Raw genomic sequence first — 14,464 nt, forward strand, 5'->3', positions numbered from 1 at the left:
AGCTGATTGGGTGAATTAGTCACGAATTAAGTGTCTTGGTCTCTGTATGCCAGAGCTTTGCCAGCCACACGCCGCCACCACCATATCGACGGCCCCCAAGACACCATGATGGCCATGCGTGTGCTGACCAAGCGCCTGCCTGTGCGCCGCCTGCAGACCTCGGCGCTGCGTGCGCTGTCCACGGAGGCGCCTTCCGCCGGCGCGGCTGCTGCCGGCGCGGCTGCTGCCGATGCGGCCGAGTCTGCCGCCGTTGAGAAGCCCGAGGAGATCAAGCAGGAGGACCTAGGCAACCTGGCTGGCGTCCCGATCTCGCAGGTAGGCAGATCTACAGTCGCCAATAGATCAATTCTTTGGGTGGTCTAACTGTATTGTATGGTGCTACGCTAGGTGACGGCCGACCACCGCCTCAAGTTCTTTGCGTTCGCCAAGGAGCAGCAGGACGAGCTCTTCCCCGAGGGCGTCGGCCGCCGCATGGATGAGACCTTCGACCTGGTGGGCCACCGCCACATTATGCTGCGTGACACGACGCTGAAGATCATCTCGGCCATGAAGGGTGCGATCAATGCAATGATATTAAGCTCTCTGGCTGCGGAGAAGCTAACGGGATCGCTGCTTGTTTGTTGTCTGCAGACTGGGAGACGGCCAAGAACGAGTCGGCTGGTGCCTACCTCATCGACGGCGAGCGCGGCACGGGCAAGAGCTTCGCGCTGCACCAGATCGTGCAGTACGCGCGCGAGAGCAACTGGGTGGTGCTCTATATCCCCAACCCGCGCTCGTGGTGCCACGATGCCCCGTACGTGATGCAGTCGCCCTACCAGGAGGACAAGTTCGACATCGACGTGTATGGCGTGGAGCTGCTGCAGCACTTCCTGCACTGCCACGGCGAGCAGCTGCGCTCGATCCCCGTGCGCGGCAAGTACGCCGACCGCTACTACCCCACGGACAAGTACGAGTCCAAGCCCAAGAGCGAGGCCGACTACAAGGATGCCGCCCTCACGCTGCGCGATGTGGTTGTCAGCGGTATCCGTGACGAGGAGCTTGCGTGCCAGGCCGTGTGCGACCTGAAGGAGGAGCTGGCGCAGACCACGGAATTCTCCGTGCTGATCGCTATCGACGACTACAACACGTGGTTCCAGAAGACCGTCTTCGGCTACGAGGGCAAGGACGTGGAGGCCGACGACATTTCGGTGATCGCCGCCCTGAAGGACATTGGCGCCAAGGGCTACGACGAGTCGCGCAAGCTGAAGAACGGCCTCTTCGTCGCCGCCGTGACGGAGAACTTCCCCACGAAGGTGCACTTCAAGCAGCAGGTGGACTACCGCAAGATCCGCGCCACCATGCACACGTACTCGGCCGAAGAGCTCGCCACCGTCGTGTCGTACTACAACCAAGTCAGCTTCCTGCACGGTGCGTCCCTGCCTGTCAATGTATTGAGACCGTGTTTAGTTCGTTGTCTGACCGTTTGCTGTATCTCTCGCTTTGTCTTTTGCAGACAAGCCCACGGACTCGCAGCTCGCGTACTTCCGGCTCATGACCAAGTCGCTCCCACTCCACGTGTTCGACCGCGCGTCGTTCTCTTAGATTATGACGGTGGTCTGCGTAGCTTCTCCAGCTACGCGGCGGCACCTCGGCCGGGAGATGACAGAGCAGGCAGTTGTTAGACAGACAGCATGATGATGATTGAAGTAGCAGCACCATGTTTCCCTATGTTTCCCCCCCCCCCTTCAACCACCTTACGTTTCGTACACAAAACAATGTGTACCACACCACACACCACTCCTATACTGAAACCAAGTGAACCGCTGTTCCGCCACCAACCTCAATCGAAAAGCGCGTGCCTCCTCTCCTGCTGTAATCCTTCGCCCATAATGGAGTCCGCGGGAGGCGCGTCCGTGCCTGCGCCTGCGGCCGAGGCGCCGCGCATGTCGCTGACGCCCACCGACGTGAAGAAGCTCATGGACGCGGCCCTGCGCATGCAGCGCGCGGGCCAGAAGAACCACCCCAAGTACCAGCAGATCGTGGCCCTGCTGCGGCAGTACCAGCAGCAGCACCGGCAGCGCCAGGTCCAGATGCAGCAGCAGCAGCAGCAGCAGACACAGGCCCCCATGCAGCCTCTGGACGTGGCGGCCAACCCGTTCATGCAGCAGAAGACGACGCTCTTCTCGGACAAGCAGCTCGAGTATCTGCACAACCAGATCCGCGCCTACAAGGCGCTGTGCCACTCCATGGACACGGCCATCGCGCAGGCCAAGCAGCTCACCGCCGCGGGGCTCACCATGCAGCCCACGGGCCCGTCGGCCAATATGATGGCGGGCGCAACGGGCGCGCTCCCGCAGCAGACGCAGGCCGTGGACCCTCCTGTGCTGGAGCTGCTGACCCCCAAGTGGACGCGCGCGTCGCGCAACTTGCTGTACATTGGACCCAACTACCTGGACGGAGACCTCATCGGCATCGAGAACAAGGGCAACTCGGCCTTCGGGCCGTTCAACGTCTGCACCCCGTGGCTCGGCGCCAATGACGTCGCGCTCAAGATGCGGTACATGCACACGCTGCAGCAGTTCCTGACGTCCAGTCTGGAGAAGCTGGAGAGCCACACAGAAGATCTGGACGAGAACGAGCTGCGCACGCTCAGAGACCTGCGCTGTGTGCTGCTGCAACAGAAGCTGCAGCGACACGTGGCCAAGGCGCACACGACGCGCTTGGCGCTGCTTGGAGAGCCGTCTGCGGTCGACCGCAAGTCCTTCCGACGTCGGCGTCCGGTCTCGCGCGTGGAGCTGCAGGGCGACGAGCGCGAGAAGCGCAAGAAGTCCGTGGCCATGGAGAAGAAGCGCCGCGCAGACCACCAAATGTACCTCAAGGCCGTGCTCAACCACTCGCGCGAGTTCTTCGCGTACCACAAGAACGTCAAGGCGCAGGCGAGCAAGTCTGCGAAGGCGGTCAAGGGCTTCATCGACCAGAAGAACTCCAAGGCCGAGCGTGAGGAAGATCGTCAAGAGAAGCTTCGTCTCAAGGCTCTGAAGGCGAACGATATGGAGGCGTACGGCAAGCTGGTGGCCGAAGCCAAGAACGAGCGTCTGACGTATCTGCTGAGTCAGACAAACAGCTATTTGGACAGCATTCGCCAATTGGTGCGTCAGCACAAGCGGAAGCACCACGTGGTGGACGAGTACACGGCGCACTACGACGCGCACCACGACGGTGGCAAGGACACGAACGCCGAGGATGACCAGGATGACGACCTAAACTACTTGGAGATTGCGTCGAAGGGAGAGCTGCCTCGTCAGCCTCTTATGCTCGTTGGTGGAGATCTGAAGGAGTACCAGCTGCGCGGTTTGCAGTGGATGGTGTCCCTGTACGATAACCACCTGAATGGTATTCTGGCCGACGAAATGGGTCTGGGTAAGACGATCCAGTCTATCTCACTGCTCACGTATGTGACGGAGGTTAAGCACAACCACGGCCCTTTCCTGGTGGTCGTGCCTCTTTCCACATTGTCGAATTGGGTGAACGAGTTCAAGAAGTGGGCTCCTGATCTCGTGCTCGTGGTGTACAAGGGCCCACCGCAAGTGCGTAAGGAACTGCACAGGCAGGAAATGGCGTCGTGCCAGTTCAATGTGCTTCTGACGACCTACGAGTACATCATGAAGGACAAGCATGTGCTCCGCAAGTACGACTGGCAGTACATTATCGTCGACGAGGGTCATCGTATGAAGAATGCACAGAGCAAGTTCGCAATGACCCTTGGAAGCATGTATACGTCGCGCAACCGACTGTTGCTGACAGGTACTCCGCTGCAGAATAGTCTGCCGGAACTGTGGGCTCTGCTAAACTTCTTGCTGCCGACAATTTTCGAGTCTGTTGACACGTTCGAGCAATGGTTTAGCAAGCCTTTCGCTCAGTTCTCTGGGAATGGTGACTCGAACGAGCTGTCCGACGAAGAGCGAATGCTTATCATTAACCGACTGCACCAGGTTCTGCGTCCGTTCCTGCTGCGTCGTGTCAAGGCGTCTGTGCTCGACCAGCTTCCGGACAAGGTGGAGAAGGTGCTGAAGTGTGAACTCTCTGGCTGGCAGAAGATCATGTACCGACGCATCCAAGAAGGTGGCGCGCTGCTGATGGAGACGACAGACGGCTCGGGTAAGAAGAAGGGAAAGACCAAGTACACGTCCAAGGGTCTTTCCAACGTGTTGATGCAGCTGCGCAAGGTGTGCAACCACCCTTACCTGTTCCAGACAAATGATTACCAGATCGACTTCGACATCGTTCGGTCATCGGGCAAGTTCGAGTTGCTGGATCGCATGCTGCCGAAGCTGAAAGCTGCAGGTCATCGCGTGCTGATGTTCAGTCAGATGACGCAATTGATGCACGTGCTGGAGGACTACTTCAACTATCGTGGCTTCCGCTACCTCCGTCTGGATGGTTCCACAAGTGCTGATGAACGTGAACAGCGAATGTTCATGTTTAACGCGCCGGACTCACCGTTCTTCATCTTCCTTCTCAGTACTCGTGCTGGTGGTCTCGGACTCAATCTCGCGACAGCTGACACGGTCATTATCTTCGACAGTGACTGGAACCCTGCCATGGATGCACAGGCCCAGGATCGCGCGCATCGTATCGGTCAGAAGAATGAAGTGCGCGTCTTCAGACTTGTCACCAACAGTCCTGTGGAGGAGAAGATTCTGTCGCGTGCGACCGACAAGATGAATATGAACAATCTCGTTGTGGAGGCTGGTAAGTTCAACAACCGCTCCAAGGAGGCAGAACGACGTGCGATGCTCGAGAGTCTCATCAAGATGGAGCAGGAGGAGGCAGCACACGCAGCTCACGGCGATGATGACGCATCGAACGTTCTGTTGGATGACGAGATTAATGAGATGATGGCGCTGACCGATGAAGAGCTCGCTTTGTACCAGCGTCTGGATGGTGAGCGTAAGGCTCGTGAGGCGAAGGAGTGGGAGGAGTACTGCAAGCAATACCATGTCCCGCACACTCCCCGTTCTCGCCTGATGTCAGAGAAGGATGCCCCGGCTTGGCTGCGCGAAGCCAACGAAGTTATGGAGCACGACATTGCCACCGGAAAGCACGACAAGGACAGCTGGAACTTTGACATGGAAACCGTTGCAGGCAAACCGCGCAAGCGCAAGGAGATGTCGTACCGCGATCAGTTTACCGATGCTGAGTTCGTTAAGATGTGCGAGGATGGAATCGATGAGGACGAGATGAAGGCTGCGGCGAAGAGTCCCAAGAGCTCCAAGCAAGGCAAACGGAAGCGCGACGAGGACGAAGAGTTCGTGGATACTGCTGCCGCTGATGAAGTTGAAGACGAAGACAACCCCAATGAAGACGACGCGGGTCGGCGCGAACGCAAGATGTTGTGCTACTACTACCGCAAGGTCTACGAGGCCGTTACCAAACTCAAAGATCCCACAGGACGTCTACGCTCCGAGTTGTACGTGGAGAAGCCGTCGCCAGTGGACTACCCTGACTACTACGGCATCGTGAAGACTCCGATGGACTTGATGACCATCAAGACGCGCCTCGACAAATACTACTACGCGTCGCACGAACAGTTTGAAGCCGATTTCAACCTCATGATCAGCAACGCGCAGCTCTACAACCATCACGAGTCGCTGGTGGTATACGACGCTCTGGAGATCGACAAGTGCGTCAAGACGAAGATGAAGCCGCTGCACTTGAAGACGATGGAGCAGATCGCAGCGGCGTACGAGAAGGCCAAGAAGGACCACAAGCGCCGCTCCAAGCAGCGCAAGGACAAGAAGCGCCGGCATCACTAAGGGAAGTTAAGTTGTCCACGTCAACGTGCATTACTCCATTCCAGCGTACAAAATCTATCGACCCTCCTTGTCTCGTAGTAGTAGTTCTTATCGCGTGTATCATCGTTATACTTGAACGCATGTTAGGTAAAGTAGCCGGCGTCGATGGCGTCCGAGCTCGTGCCCTTGCTGTCCAACACGCCAATGTTCCTCGACGACGGAGCCTCCTTGAACGTCTTGTATGTGCGCTATGAAAGACAACCATGCAACCAGTAAGCAACTCGTCATCGCTTGCAACTCAAAAACACAAGACAACCTCCACCCACCTCAAGGTTATCATTAACCGCCATGACCGCGGCCAAGTTGCCGAAGCGGTGGCAGTAGTTGGGCGCGCTCCAGACTGTCGAAAAGGTTTCTCGGAAGAGCACCTGGTAGCCTTCCATGCACAACTGGTGCGCTCGGGCCATGTGCGAAAGCTTGTTCGTGTGCAGGAACTTCTCCACCACGTCCTCTCCGAAGATGTAGCCCGCTCCTCTCGGCGACTGCAAGCAAACCACAAGCAAACCACGAATCAACCGATCAGTACACTCTTCTCCTTTCACTCTCCTCTCCTTTCCGCCCTCACCATGTGGAAGCCGAGCGTCTTGGAGTCCGGGTCGGACCACACAATGTCGGCGAAGATGCCGTCGGGCGGGATCTCCTGGAACCGGTCGAGCATGCGCAGCTGGTCCAGATGATGCAGCGCCGGGCTGAGTCCGCCGTGCAGACACAGCAGGCGGTCGTCGATGAGCGCGCCCAGCGGCAGGAAGTCGAAGAGCTCCATGAAGGCCTTGTAGATGCGCGCGTCGCCGTCGTACTTCTTCATGCACTCGATCTGGAAGCCGTAGACCTGCGTCGTCTGGCGCGACTCGTGGTTGCCGCGCAGCAGCGTCACGCGCTCCGGGTAGCTGGCCTTGAGCACGCAGAGCAGCGAGATGGTCTCCACGCTCATGGCGCCGCGGTCCACGAAGTCCCCGAGGAAGACGTAGCTCGTGTCGGGCGCTTGGCCCGCCAGCTTGAAGAGCTCCAGCAGGTCGTGGAACTGCCCGTGGATGTCGCCGCACACGGCCACGGGCGACGCCACGCGCACCACGTTGTCGTCCTCCACCAGAAGGTCCTTCACGCGCTCGCACAGCGCCAGCACGGCGTTGCCCTCCAGGTGCTCGCCGCGCTGCAGCCGCTCCAGGTGCCGCCCGTAGTGCGTCGCCATGATACGAGTATTTCGCAGTCGCGTCGAAAATGGCGAGGCGTCGTGTGAACCACATCTATTGGTGTGAACCACAGGACGATAAAGTCCACGTGAGGTGGACATCTTCGACTCAACTGTATTCGGGACAACAGAAGCTTGTTTGGAAGTCGTTACTACAACATTGCTACAACATCACGATATCTTAATGAGAGCAACACAGTACAGCGTTGTGTTGCTCGGTAATTTATGCCCAATTTAATTTTCGAAGAAGTTCAAATTGAAGTTGAAATTTCACCAAGATATTTCCATACCATTAAAGTACGAATCTCCGGATGCCGGCCGAAGAGGCCACGAAGCAACCCACGGGTGCGAAAGGGGTGAAGAAATCGCCCGCGAAGGCGAAAAAAATGACGAAGGCGAAGAAGCCAGTGTCCGCTGTGAAGGGTAAGTGCAAATAATGCTGTGAATACTGTCACAAATTGATCTAATACGTCTCAACGTTGCTACTGCTTAGACAAGCGGATCAAGGGAGTCGGTAAGGTGCTCGAGTGAGCGAACAGCGCCGTGAAGAAGACCAGCGTAGGGTAAGCAAAAACGATATGGTTTGAACAAGGTGGCTCTAATGGGCACTAACTGCTTTTATTTCACATACCCGCTGCTACTTCCTGTACAATAGGACGACGTGCTTCTCTACGAGCGCGAAAACCCGTTGACTACCTCCGTGCAGTGCTGGGTTTTGTCCAGGACCACGCCAGTGATGATGATTATCGTCCTGAAGACGACCCGGACGATGGCGTCGACGACCGGGACGACGGCCCCGACCTCGTGGACAACCTGGACGACTCGGACATCTTGCTGGGCACCGACGGACCCAACCAGAGCACGAGGAGCAACGTCAACTCGAGCGTTATGCCGAATAAAGTGCTACCCGTACAGGCCGCTACGCCGAGCGGCATTGTGCACCAGGTTGAGGTGCCAGATGACACGGCGCTCGACCAGCACGACGCGCTAGAAGCGGAGGGGCTGGGGAAGGACGCGGCGTCGGACGCCCCGGAGCTCAACCAGGCCAATGCGCCGGAGGACAAGGCGCCCAGCAAAGGCACGATGCCGGGCGACTCGGCGCCCGACAAGGACGATGTGCTGGCCGACAAGGCGCCCGGCCAGGACGTGGTGCAGGACGACTCGGGGCCCGGCCAGGACGTGATGCTCGACGATTCGGCGATCGCCAAAGATGACCTGCTGGACGACGCGGCGCCTGCCAAGGACGACGTGCCGGTCGGCAATATGCCAGCCTTCGAGGGTGGGCGGGATGGTGAGGCCGGAGTTTGCTCACAGTTTGGCTGTGTACCTGCCCTGAACGTAGTGCTCCATACCGGCGGGCATGACGACGACGAGCAGCAGGACTGCAATGCGGGCACTACCAGTAGCTCATGTAAGTCACTGATATGTTGGCTATGTTGTTGTCAATGTTGCTTCTTTTTGTTAATAATGTTGGTTATGTTGCAACCTGATGACCCTTTTCCAGCTCCCACAAAAAAGAGGGCGAGGCAGCATAAGGTATTGACCACGGAGTGTCGGTCGGCTAAAGTACCTCGGACCAGCAACAGTGCCGTTGTTGCTACGTCCAAACCGAAGGCTGCTACCAAAACAAAGTACACGCGCCGGATGAAGATATGGGAAGACCGAGAGAAGGTCATTCTCGCGCATAACGCTGTTGACAATCTTGTCCCCGAGCTTCCTGATAAAGAGTACGCGAACTGGGATGTGTTTGATGCCGCGCTGAAAGCGCACGAGAAAGCAAACTACTTGAAGTTCCGCGTCCGCAGCTCCGAAACCAAAGAAAAGCACGACAGGTATGGCCGTATGTTGCTTCGTTGTTATGTTGCTTGCTCATGGTGCTTTGCTAATTGTGCAAGCTAATGGTGCTTTGCTTTGCTAATTGTGTTTTTTGTTGTTATGCTTATTTATTAGTCGCCGTGGCGTCGTGCCGTTGCCGGATGAGATGGCGTACAACTTTAAGAAGATGTGTTGCACGCATGGATCGACACAAGCGTCACGAGGGGCCGGCCTTCGTGAGCACGGCTCGCGTTACACTGGCTGCCAGGCTTCATTTGATGTCCGTTCTCAAAAGATCGTCGTCGATGGCATAGCTCGGTGGATCGTGCAAGTGGACCCCGACACAGAGGTAGGACGATGTGTGAATTCTCTGGTGCTGTTGTGTAAGGTTTAACTTATGCGGGCTTGTCTCATGCTTTGTAGATTTCGTTGCACAACCATCCCACTAACAAAATCATCTACGACTCATACAGTCGTGGGAAGTCGATGCCACTCCCCCCGAAAGTCCGCAAGGAGCTTGGACTACTGAAAGAAATGCGGGCGAGTAACCCGAACATCAGCCGCTACTTGTCGGATGAGCTGGGTGGGTGCTACTGGTGAACTTAAGGCTACATGTAGCTATTTTCTGCTTTCGGACTAACTCTTTATTGCAATTAATTTTCACTGCGCTTGCTTTCAGATATCATGCTTACACCACAGCAAACTAGAAACATCATGCAGCAAGTATTGGGGAGCACCACGTTGGAACGGACCAAAGTCATATTAGATAGCTTCGCCGCTGCGGACGCGGAGAATGAGGTTCTGCTTGTCCAAGATCAGATGGGCATTAGCTGCGTTATTGCCATGCAGACAGCTCTGCAAAAGCCTGCTTTGAGCAGCGGGGGGACAACTTGGTGATAGATTGGACCCATGACACGAATAACATGGGGTACCACTTGGGTGAGAACATCACAGTATTATTTTGTATGATCGGCGGTGTGTATTTAACTGTGTGTATCATAGGCAGTCTGGTTGTGATCTCAGCCACAGGAAGGGGGATTCCTGTTGTCGACTTCCTGTCGCTCGATCAAAAAGCACCGACGACAACGCAGATTGTTGAGTTTTTCAAGCGCAACAACCCTGCTTGGAAAACAATGTAGACCGTTGTGATTAATAAGGACTTTATGGAGTGGCGAGTGCTGGATCGGGCGTTTCCAGATGCCAAAGTCGTCCTATGTCAGTTCCACGCGCTGACATACTGGCGCAAGGTTTGTGCAAGAGCAAAGTTCAACCTGAGCATGAACCAACGGGACGCCATGGAAATCTGCATTCGCAAATCTAATTTACTGATTAGTTGGATGTTGCTATGGGATTTCTTGAATTATGTTGCTGACTGTGTTTCTCTTTATGTTGTTCTGTGTGTTGCTTGTCCTGTGTTGCTACGTGTGTTGCTTGGATTTGCCATATAGTAACACCCAGTCGGCATTTGACGCCAAGCGGTCCACCTTCACTAAAACTTGTGGAGACGAGTGTCCCGACCTATTGGAGTATTTTGAGGCGAAGTGGGCGTCGTGTATCGATATGTGGGCGAATCACGCCAGGGGAAAGTTTTTCACTGCGGGCAATACGACTACGAACCGGATTGAGTCGAACTGGAATCAGGTGAAGCTGTTGATTGGAAAGAAGCCGCGATTGGAGGTGACTATTAGTGGGCTACTTGCTCACCAAACAACAATTGCCCACAGTATGCTCAGTGCAATGCGCAGGACATCTGCATCATCTCGGGCACCGGGTAGCGTTCCGGACTACCTGTCGCTTGTGGCGGGGCGCCTGGGTGATACCATGCTAGCTCACGTCAGACGCCAGTGGGACTACTACATGGTATTTTCGGCGAGCACGTCTTGCTCTATGCGGGGACGGGAGGTGGGTGAATGGGAACTGACTTCTCGGGGAAACACGCATCGCTGCAACGACTTCCGCTGGTCGTGTTCGTGCCTCTTCGACAGCAGCTACAGCTTGCCGTGCCAGCATCTGATGTACATTGCGCAGTATGTGCATAAGTTTGAGAAGCTGCCGGCCTCCAGCGTACCTCCACGATGGGATGCTGTGGTGATGGCTGGATTGGAGGAGGAATTTTATCGCGGCATGGAATCGCTTCGGAGCGTACAGCGCGCGGTGAAAGCAGCTTGGGATACGTGGTGTGCTGTGTATCGCTCAGGCGTACGCCATTTTGAAGGATAGCTCTCGTTTCGTGCGAGCTGTTATTTCACGGGATGATGTTGCTGTCATGCGTCTACGCGTCATGTGGATGATTCTCATGCAGCCTGACGAGAGTACAACGTCAAACAAGGTCGCTAAAGCTGTCCAGTCAACCGACATCGAGCTCATTGCAACGATCACGACATAAAGACCACAGTAACATTTATTGATGTAAGCTAGTCTATGATGAATATGCGCATTGGCTTAGACGTAACCCCACGGTTTCAGTTGCACATTGGCTCTTGTGTATAATGGTGGCTGGCGTTCCTTCGACTTCGGATCTGGATTGTACATGTATCCCTTGAAGAACGCGCTGTCCGGTCCAATCGAGGTCACAACCACGACCTCTTTGTGGCCATGCAGGAAGTCCGCCTCAGTCAGCGTGCAGCGCACAACATCCAGCGCGTCGCGATAGCGCATGTTGTCGAAGGTCATGGTAAGGATGGCGTTCACGCCGAAGACCCAAGGCGCGGGCATGCTGGCGCAGTGCAGCCGAAACGCCAGCAGCAGGAAAAGCCGGTGTACAGCATGGCAGTGAACGACACGATGAGCACGAAGGTGACGGCGGATCCGCCGTAGTACGCCGGCTTCTCCAGCAGCGCGCTGCACTGAAAGAGCAGCGGGAGCTTGCCCGCCACGACGTTGGTGGTCACGAGCTCCAGCGCCACCGGACACGTGATGCGCTGCAGCCCGCGCAGCATCAGCGAGGTCGGCTGGTCCGCGCACGAGCTCCAGCCGCTGCTCCAATTTCGCCTTGTGGTCGCCAAGGAGGGAATCAGCTGCGGCAGCTCACAGCCACACCCTTGAGCGCGCTGTTGCGTATGATCGGTCTTCACTTCGCGGTCGTCGAGAATCACGTCGGTCTTGGCGGCAGTGAACACCCAAAGCAGCTCGGGGATCTTGAACGACAAGAGGTCCTTGCAGGCGCGCGCGGCATAGATACATTATCAGAACCGAAAGGTAGTGGCGGCGCCTTCGTGAGTCTGGCGAAAGGAAGCGATGACAGTCGCTGGTCGTGTTGTCTTCTCCTCTAGAATATTTCGCGAATGTAATGGGTAACTTTTACATTTGCCGTCATATATCGACAGAAAATTACGGCTGGCTCCATTTCATGTTGCTTCTTGTGGTGCCTGTTGTGTTGCCTGACAGCTATTGTGTTGCCGCAAGAGCTGTCGTGATGTTGCGCTTATGTTGTAGTAACGCCGTCCGAAGCTGTTAGCAACGATAGAGGCTCTGCGTTTTTAACGTACAGTACCATATTGACCGCATGTGTCCACGGCAGACTGCCTTCCAGATCCAAGTAATTTTCCCGGCGAGAGAGAAAATATGTAAGGAACCCCGTGCGCTGTGCTTGACGATCAGGTTGTTTTCCACCCATTTTCCCAAGTCACGCGTCAACCCCCAGAAGGCTGCCGGACTCCGACTACAGTACGTAGCTGCGTGACCCCACGTCGGCCTCATCACTCGTCTGGCATGGTCGCGACGCTGCCTGACCTTGTCGTGCCTGGATTCGGTGCTGTGGGGGAAGTCCTCGTGAAGATCAAGGAGATCTGTGTTAAAATACACGACAGCAAGAATGCCTGCAAGCGCATCAGTATGCAGCTGCACGACATATTCGACGAGATCATGAAACTGCAGAGCCGACAGCGGATTCCGTCTACATGTAGCAAAGCCATCACGAAGTACGTGGGCGTTTTGATGGACTTCACCGAGTTTTTGGAGCGCCACCAAGACAAGAAAGGGCTGGAAAAACTCAAAGAGCGATGCAAGCTGCCCAGCAAGCTCGAGAGGATCCAGAGCGATGTGGAGATGCTGTTTCGGATGCTTAACTTGGGGACCGCGGACATGGTGGCCAGCTTGAAACTCCGATTCGAGGACGAACAGCGCGAGCAAAGACGGGAACTGGCAAAACTGTCGGCCGACACTTCGATCATTCGAAAGGAGATACTAGGGTACCGCGAAACGATGCACAAGATTCTTTCCTTGTTGTATTCGTACCAGAACTCGCAGGGGGCAGCGAAAAAGCACCTGCACGATGAATTGTCCCGCACGCTGACCAGCCTTCAGATGTCGAACAGCAAGTGGCAGTCCAAGGAAATGCAGATGATCGAGACTCAGATTTTCTCCGCGCTTTCGGAAACACCGTTGCCCAGGAAGCTGGACTTGCCCGAATGGTTTCTGCCCGATACAGAGGTCACGTATGAGCCAAAACCCTGTAGCCGTGCATCGTTTGGATCGTTGCACCTCGGAGCCTGCAACGGTACCGACGTGGTCGTCATGTGTCTGAATGACGGTACTGGAGAAAGTCTGCAAACAAATGAAAGGTTTCAGCGATACACTACTCGATGGCACGGACTTGACCATCTACACGTCGCCAAGATGTTAGGTGTTTCGCACCTGAGCTCCCCGCCGTTAGTTATCTACGAGGAGGTGAAGTACAACGTGGCTGGATATCTCGCGGACTCGACTAACGCTGGAAGTATGTGGCGATTGCTGTACGAAACGGCACTTGGTCTCCGGTATGCTCACAACAAGAAGGTTTTGCACGGGAATCTCAAGCTGACCACTATCCGAGTCGATTCCGAAGGCCACGCAAAGATTTGCGGGTTGGGGGCGGTGACGAAAAATTGATCAAGGCCTTCCCGTCTGAAATCAGGAGCAGTACGATGGCAAGCGCCGGAGTGTTTGACAGGAAGGCGCACTTTCGCGTCCGTTATTTACTCACTCGCGATGTGCATCATCGAGGCTCTGAGCGGTGAACCGCCGTTTGGGCAGCTGGATGATGATACTGTGCGCGACAGACTCCTGCGAGGAGAAATGCCTGACAAGCCATCCAAAATGAGCGCTGAAACTTACACACTCGTGGCCGAAATGACCATGACCGATCCTGATAAACGACTCTCCCTTTCTCGGGTTATTGTGAGACTAATGGACTTCATGAGTTCTGAAGAGGAGACATGCAACGATTCAAAATCCCCGAGAATGGTAAATGTGGAGCAGCATGATGGGGCAATGGATCCTTGGCAGAATGAATCTCTGGTTCAGCAGCTTTACGCAACTCACGAGAGCGTATATTCCTCTCTAAAGCTCCACTACGACGATTGATGAACCCAGCAGAGGAACATTTTGGATGCTCGACTTGCTGCACATTTCTTTGAGTCACACCAAAATACAGCAGATGTACCATTGAATGGGAAATCACCTCGATACTCGAATAAAGCGACGGAATAAATTTGATGCGTTCTACGAGCGATATTCTATTTCGCTTGAAGTGGGGATGCGTGCAGCCAGTAGATTGTACTGAAGCACTTGGCTAACACCTTTGAAGAGCGGACATGAGCGGATTCTTTTAAGGGTAATGGTAGTGAAAGAGTGAACTCTTTCACTA

General features: G+C 55.4%; 9 protein-coding genes across 9 annotated transcripts; 8 read left to right on the top strand and 1 right to left on the bottom strand.

Annotated features, from left to right (window-relative positions):
* Positions 1–91: 91 nt before the first annotated feature.
* On the top strand, positions 92–1,581 carry PHYSODRAFT_360631 (hypothetical protein; the record flags this gene model as incomplete). Its single annotated transcript, XM_009528933.1, has 4 exons — positions 92–315; positions 388–553; positions 631–1,407; positions 1,493–1,581. The coding sequence occupies exons 1-4, from the start codon at positions 106–108 to the stop codon at positions 1,579–1,581; spliced, it is 1,242 nt and encodes a 413-aa protein (XP_009527228.1). The 5' UTR covers positions 92–105.
* A 2,483-nt stretch (positions 1,582–4,064) lies between these two features.
* Positions 4,065–8,399, top strand: PHYSODRAFT_354653 (hypothetical protein). The gene has a single exon (XM_009528934.1). It carries the CDS (start codon positions 4,080–4,082, stop codon positions 5,793–5,795), a length of 1,716 nt encoding a protein of 571 aa, XP_009527229.1. The 5' UTR covers positions 4,065–4,079; the 3' UTR covers positions 5,796–8,399.
* Positions 8,400–8,679: 280 nt separating this feature from the next.
* Positions 8,680–8,862, top strand: PHYSODRAFT_421574 (hypothetical protein; the record flags this gene model as incomplete). The annotated part of the gene is made up of 1 exon (XM_009528935.1): positions 8,680–8,862. A coding segment is annotated over one exon (183 nt), but the record flags the coding sequence as incomplete, so codon positions are not given.
* Positions 8,863–9,977: 1,115 nt separating this feature from the next.
* On the top strand, positions 9,978–10,286 carry PHYSODRAFT_501902 (hypothetical protein; the record flags this gene model as incomplete). The annotated part of the gene is made up of 1 exon (XM_009528936.1): positions 9,978–10,286. A coding segment is annotated over one exon (309 nt), but the record flags the coding sequence as incomplete, so codon positions are not given.
* Positions 10,287–10,368: 82 nt separating this feature from the next.
* On the top strand, positions 10,369–10,545 carry PHYSODRAFT_421714 (hypothetical protein; the record flags this gene model as incomplete). Its single annotated transcript, XM_009528937.1, has 1 exon — positions 10,369–10,545. A coding segment is annotated over one exon (177 nt), but the record flags the coding sequence as incomplete, so codon positions are not given.
* A 180-nt stretch (positions 10,546–10,725) lies between these two features.
* On the top strand, positions 10,726–11,058 carry PHYSODRAFT_501561 (hypothetical protein; the record flags this gene model as incomplete). The annotated part of the gene is made up of 1 exon (XM_009528938.1): positions 10,726–11,058. One exon carries the CDS (start codon positions 10,726–10,728, stop codon positions 11,056–11,058), a length of 333 nt encoding a protein of 110 aa, XP_009527233.1.
* A 222-nt stretch (positions 11,059–11,280) lies between these two features.
* Positions 11,281–12,154, bottom strand: PHYSODRAFT_332024 (hypothetical protein; the record flags this gene model as incomplete). The annotated part of the gene is made up of 3 exons (XM_009528939.1): positions 11,281–11,554; positions 11,602–11,993; positions 12,143–12,154. 3 exons carry the CDS (start codon positions 12,152–12,154, stop codon positions 11,281–11,283), a joined length of 678 nt encoding a protein of 225 aa, XP_009527234.1.
* A 395-nt stretch (positions 12,155–12,549) lies between these two features.
* Positions 12,550–13,077, top strand: PHYSODRAFT_500852 (hypothetical protein; the record flags this gene model as incomplete). The annotated part of the gene is made up of 1 exon (XM_009528940.1): positions 12,550–13,077. A coding segment is annotated over one exon (528 nt), but the record flags the coding sequence as incomplete, so codon positions are not given.
* A 96-nt stretch (positions 13,078–13,173) lies between these two features.
* On the top strand, positions 13,174–14,181 carry PHYSODRAFT_315148 (hypothetical protein; the record flags this gene model as incomplete). The annotated part of the gene is made up of 3 exons (XM_009528941.1): positions 13,174–13,682; positions 13,713–13,866; positions 14,125–14,181. The coding sequence occupies 3 exons, from the start codon at positions 13,174–13,176 to the stop codon at positions 14,179–14,181; spliced, it is 720 nt and encodes a 239-aa protein (XP_009527236.1).
* Positions 14,182–14,464: the final 283 nt, after the last annotated feature.

The sequence above is a fragment of the Phytophthora sojae genome (genome assembly GCF_000149755.1).
Source record: "Phytophthora sojae unplaced genomic scaffold PHYSOscaffold_4, whole genome shotgun sequence".
NCBI lineage: Eukaryota > Oomycota > Peronosporomycetes > Peronosporales > Peronosporaceae > Phytophthora > Phytophthora sojae.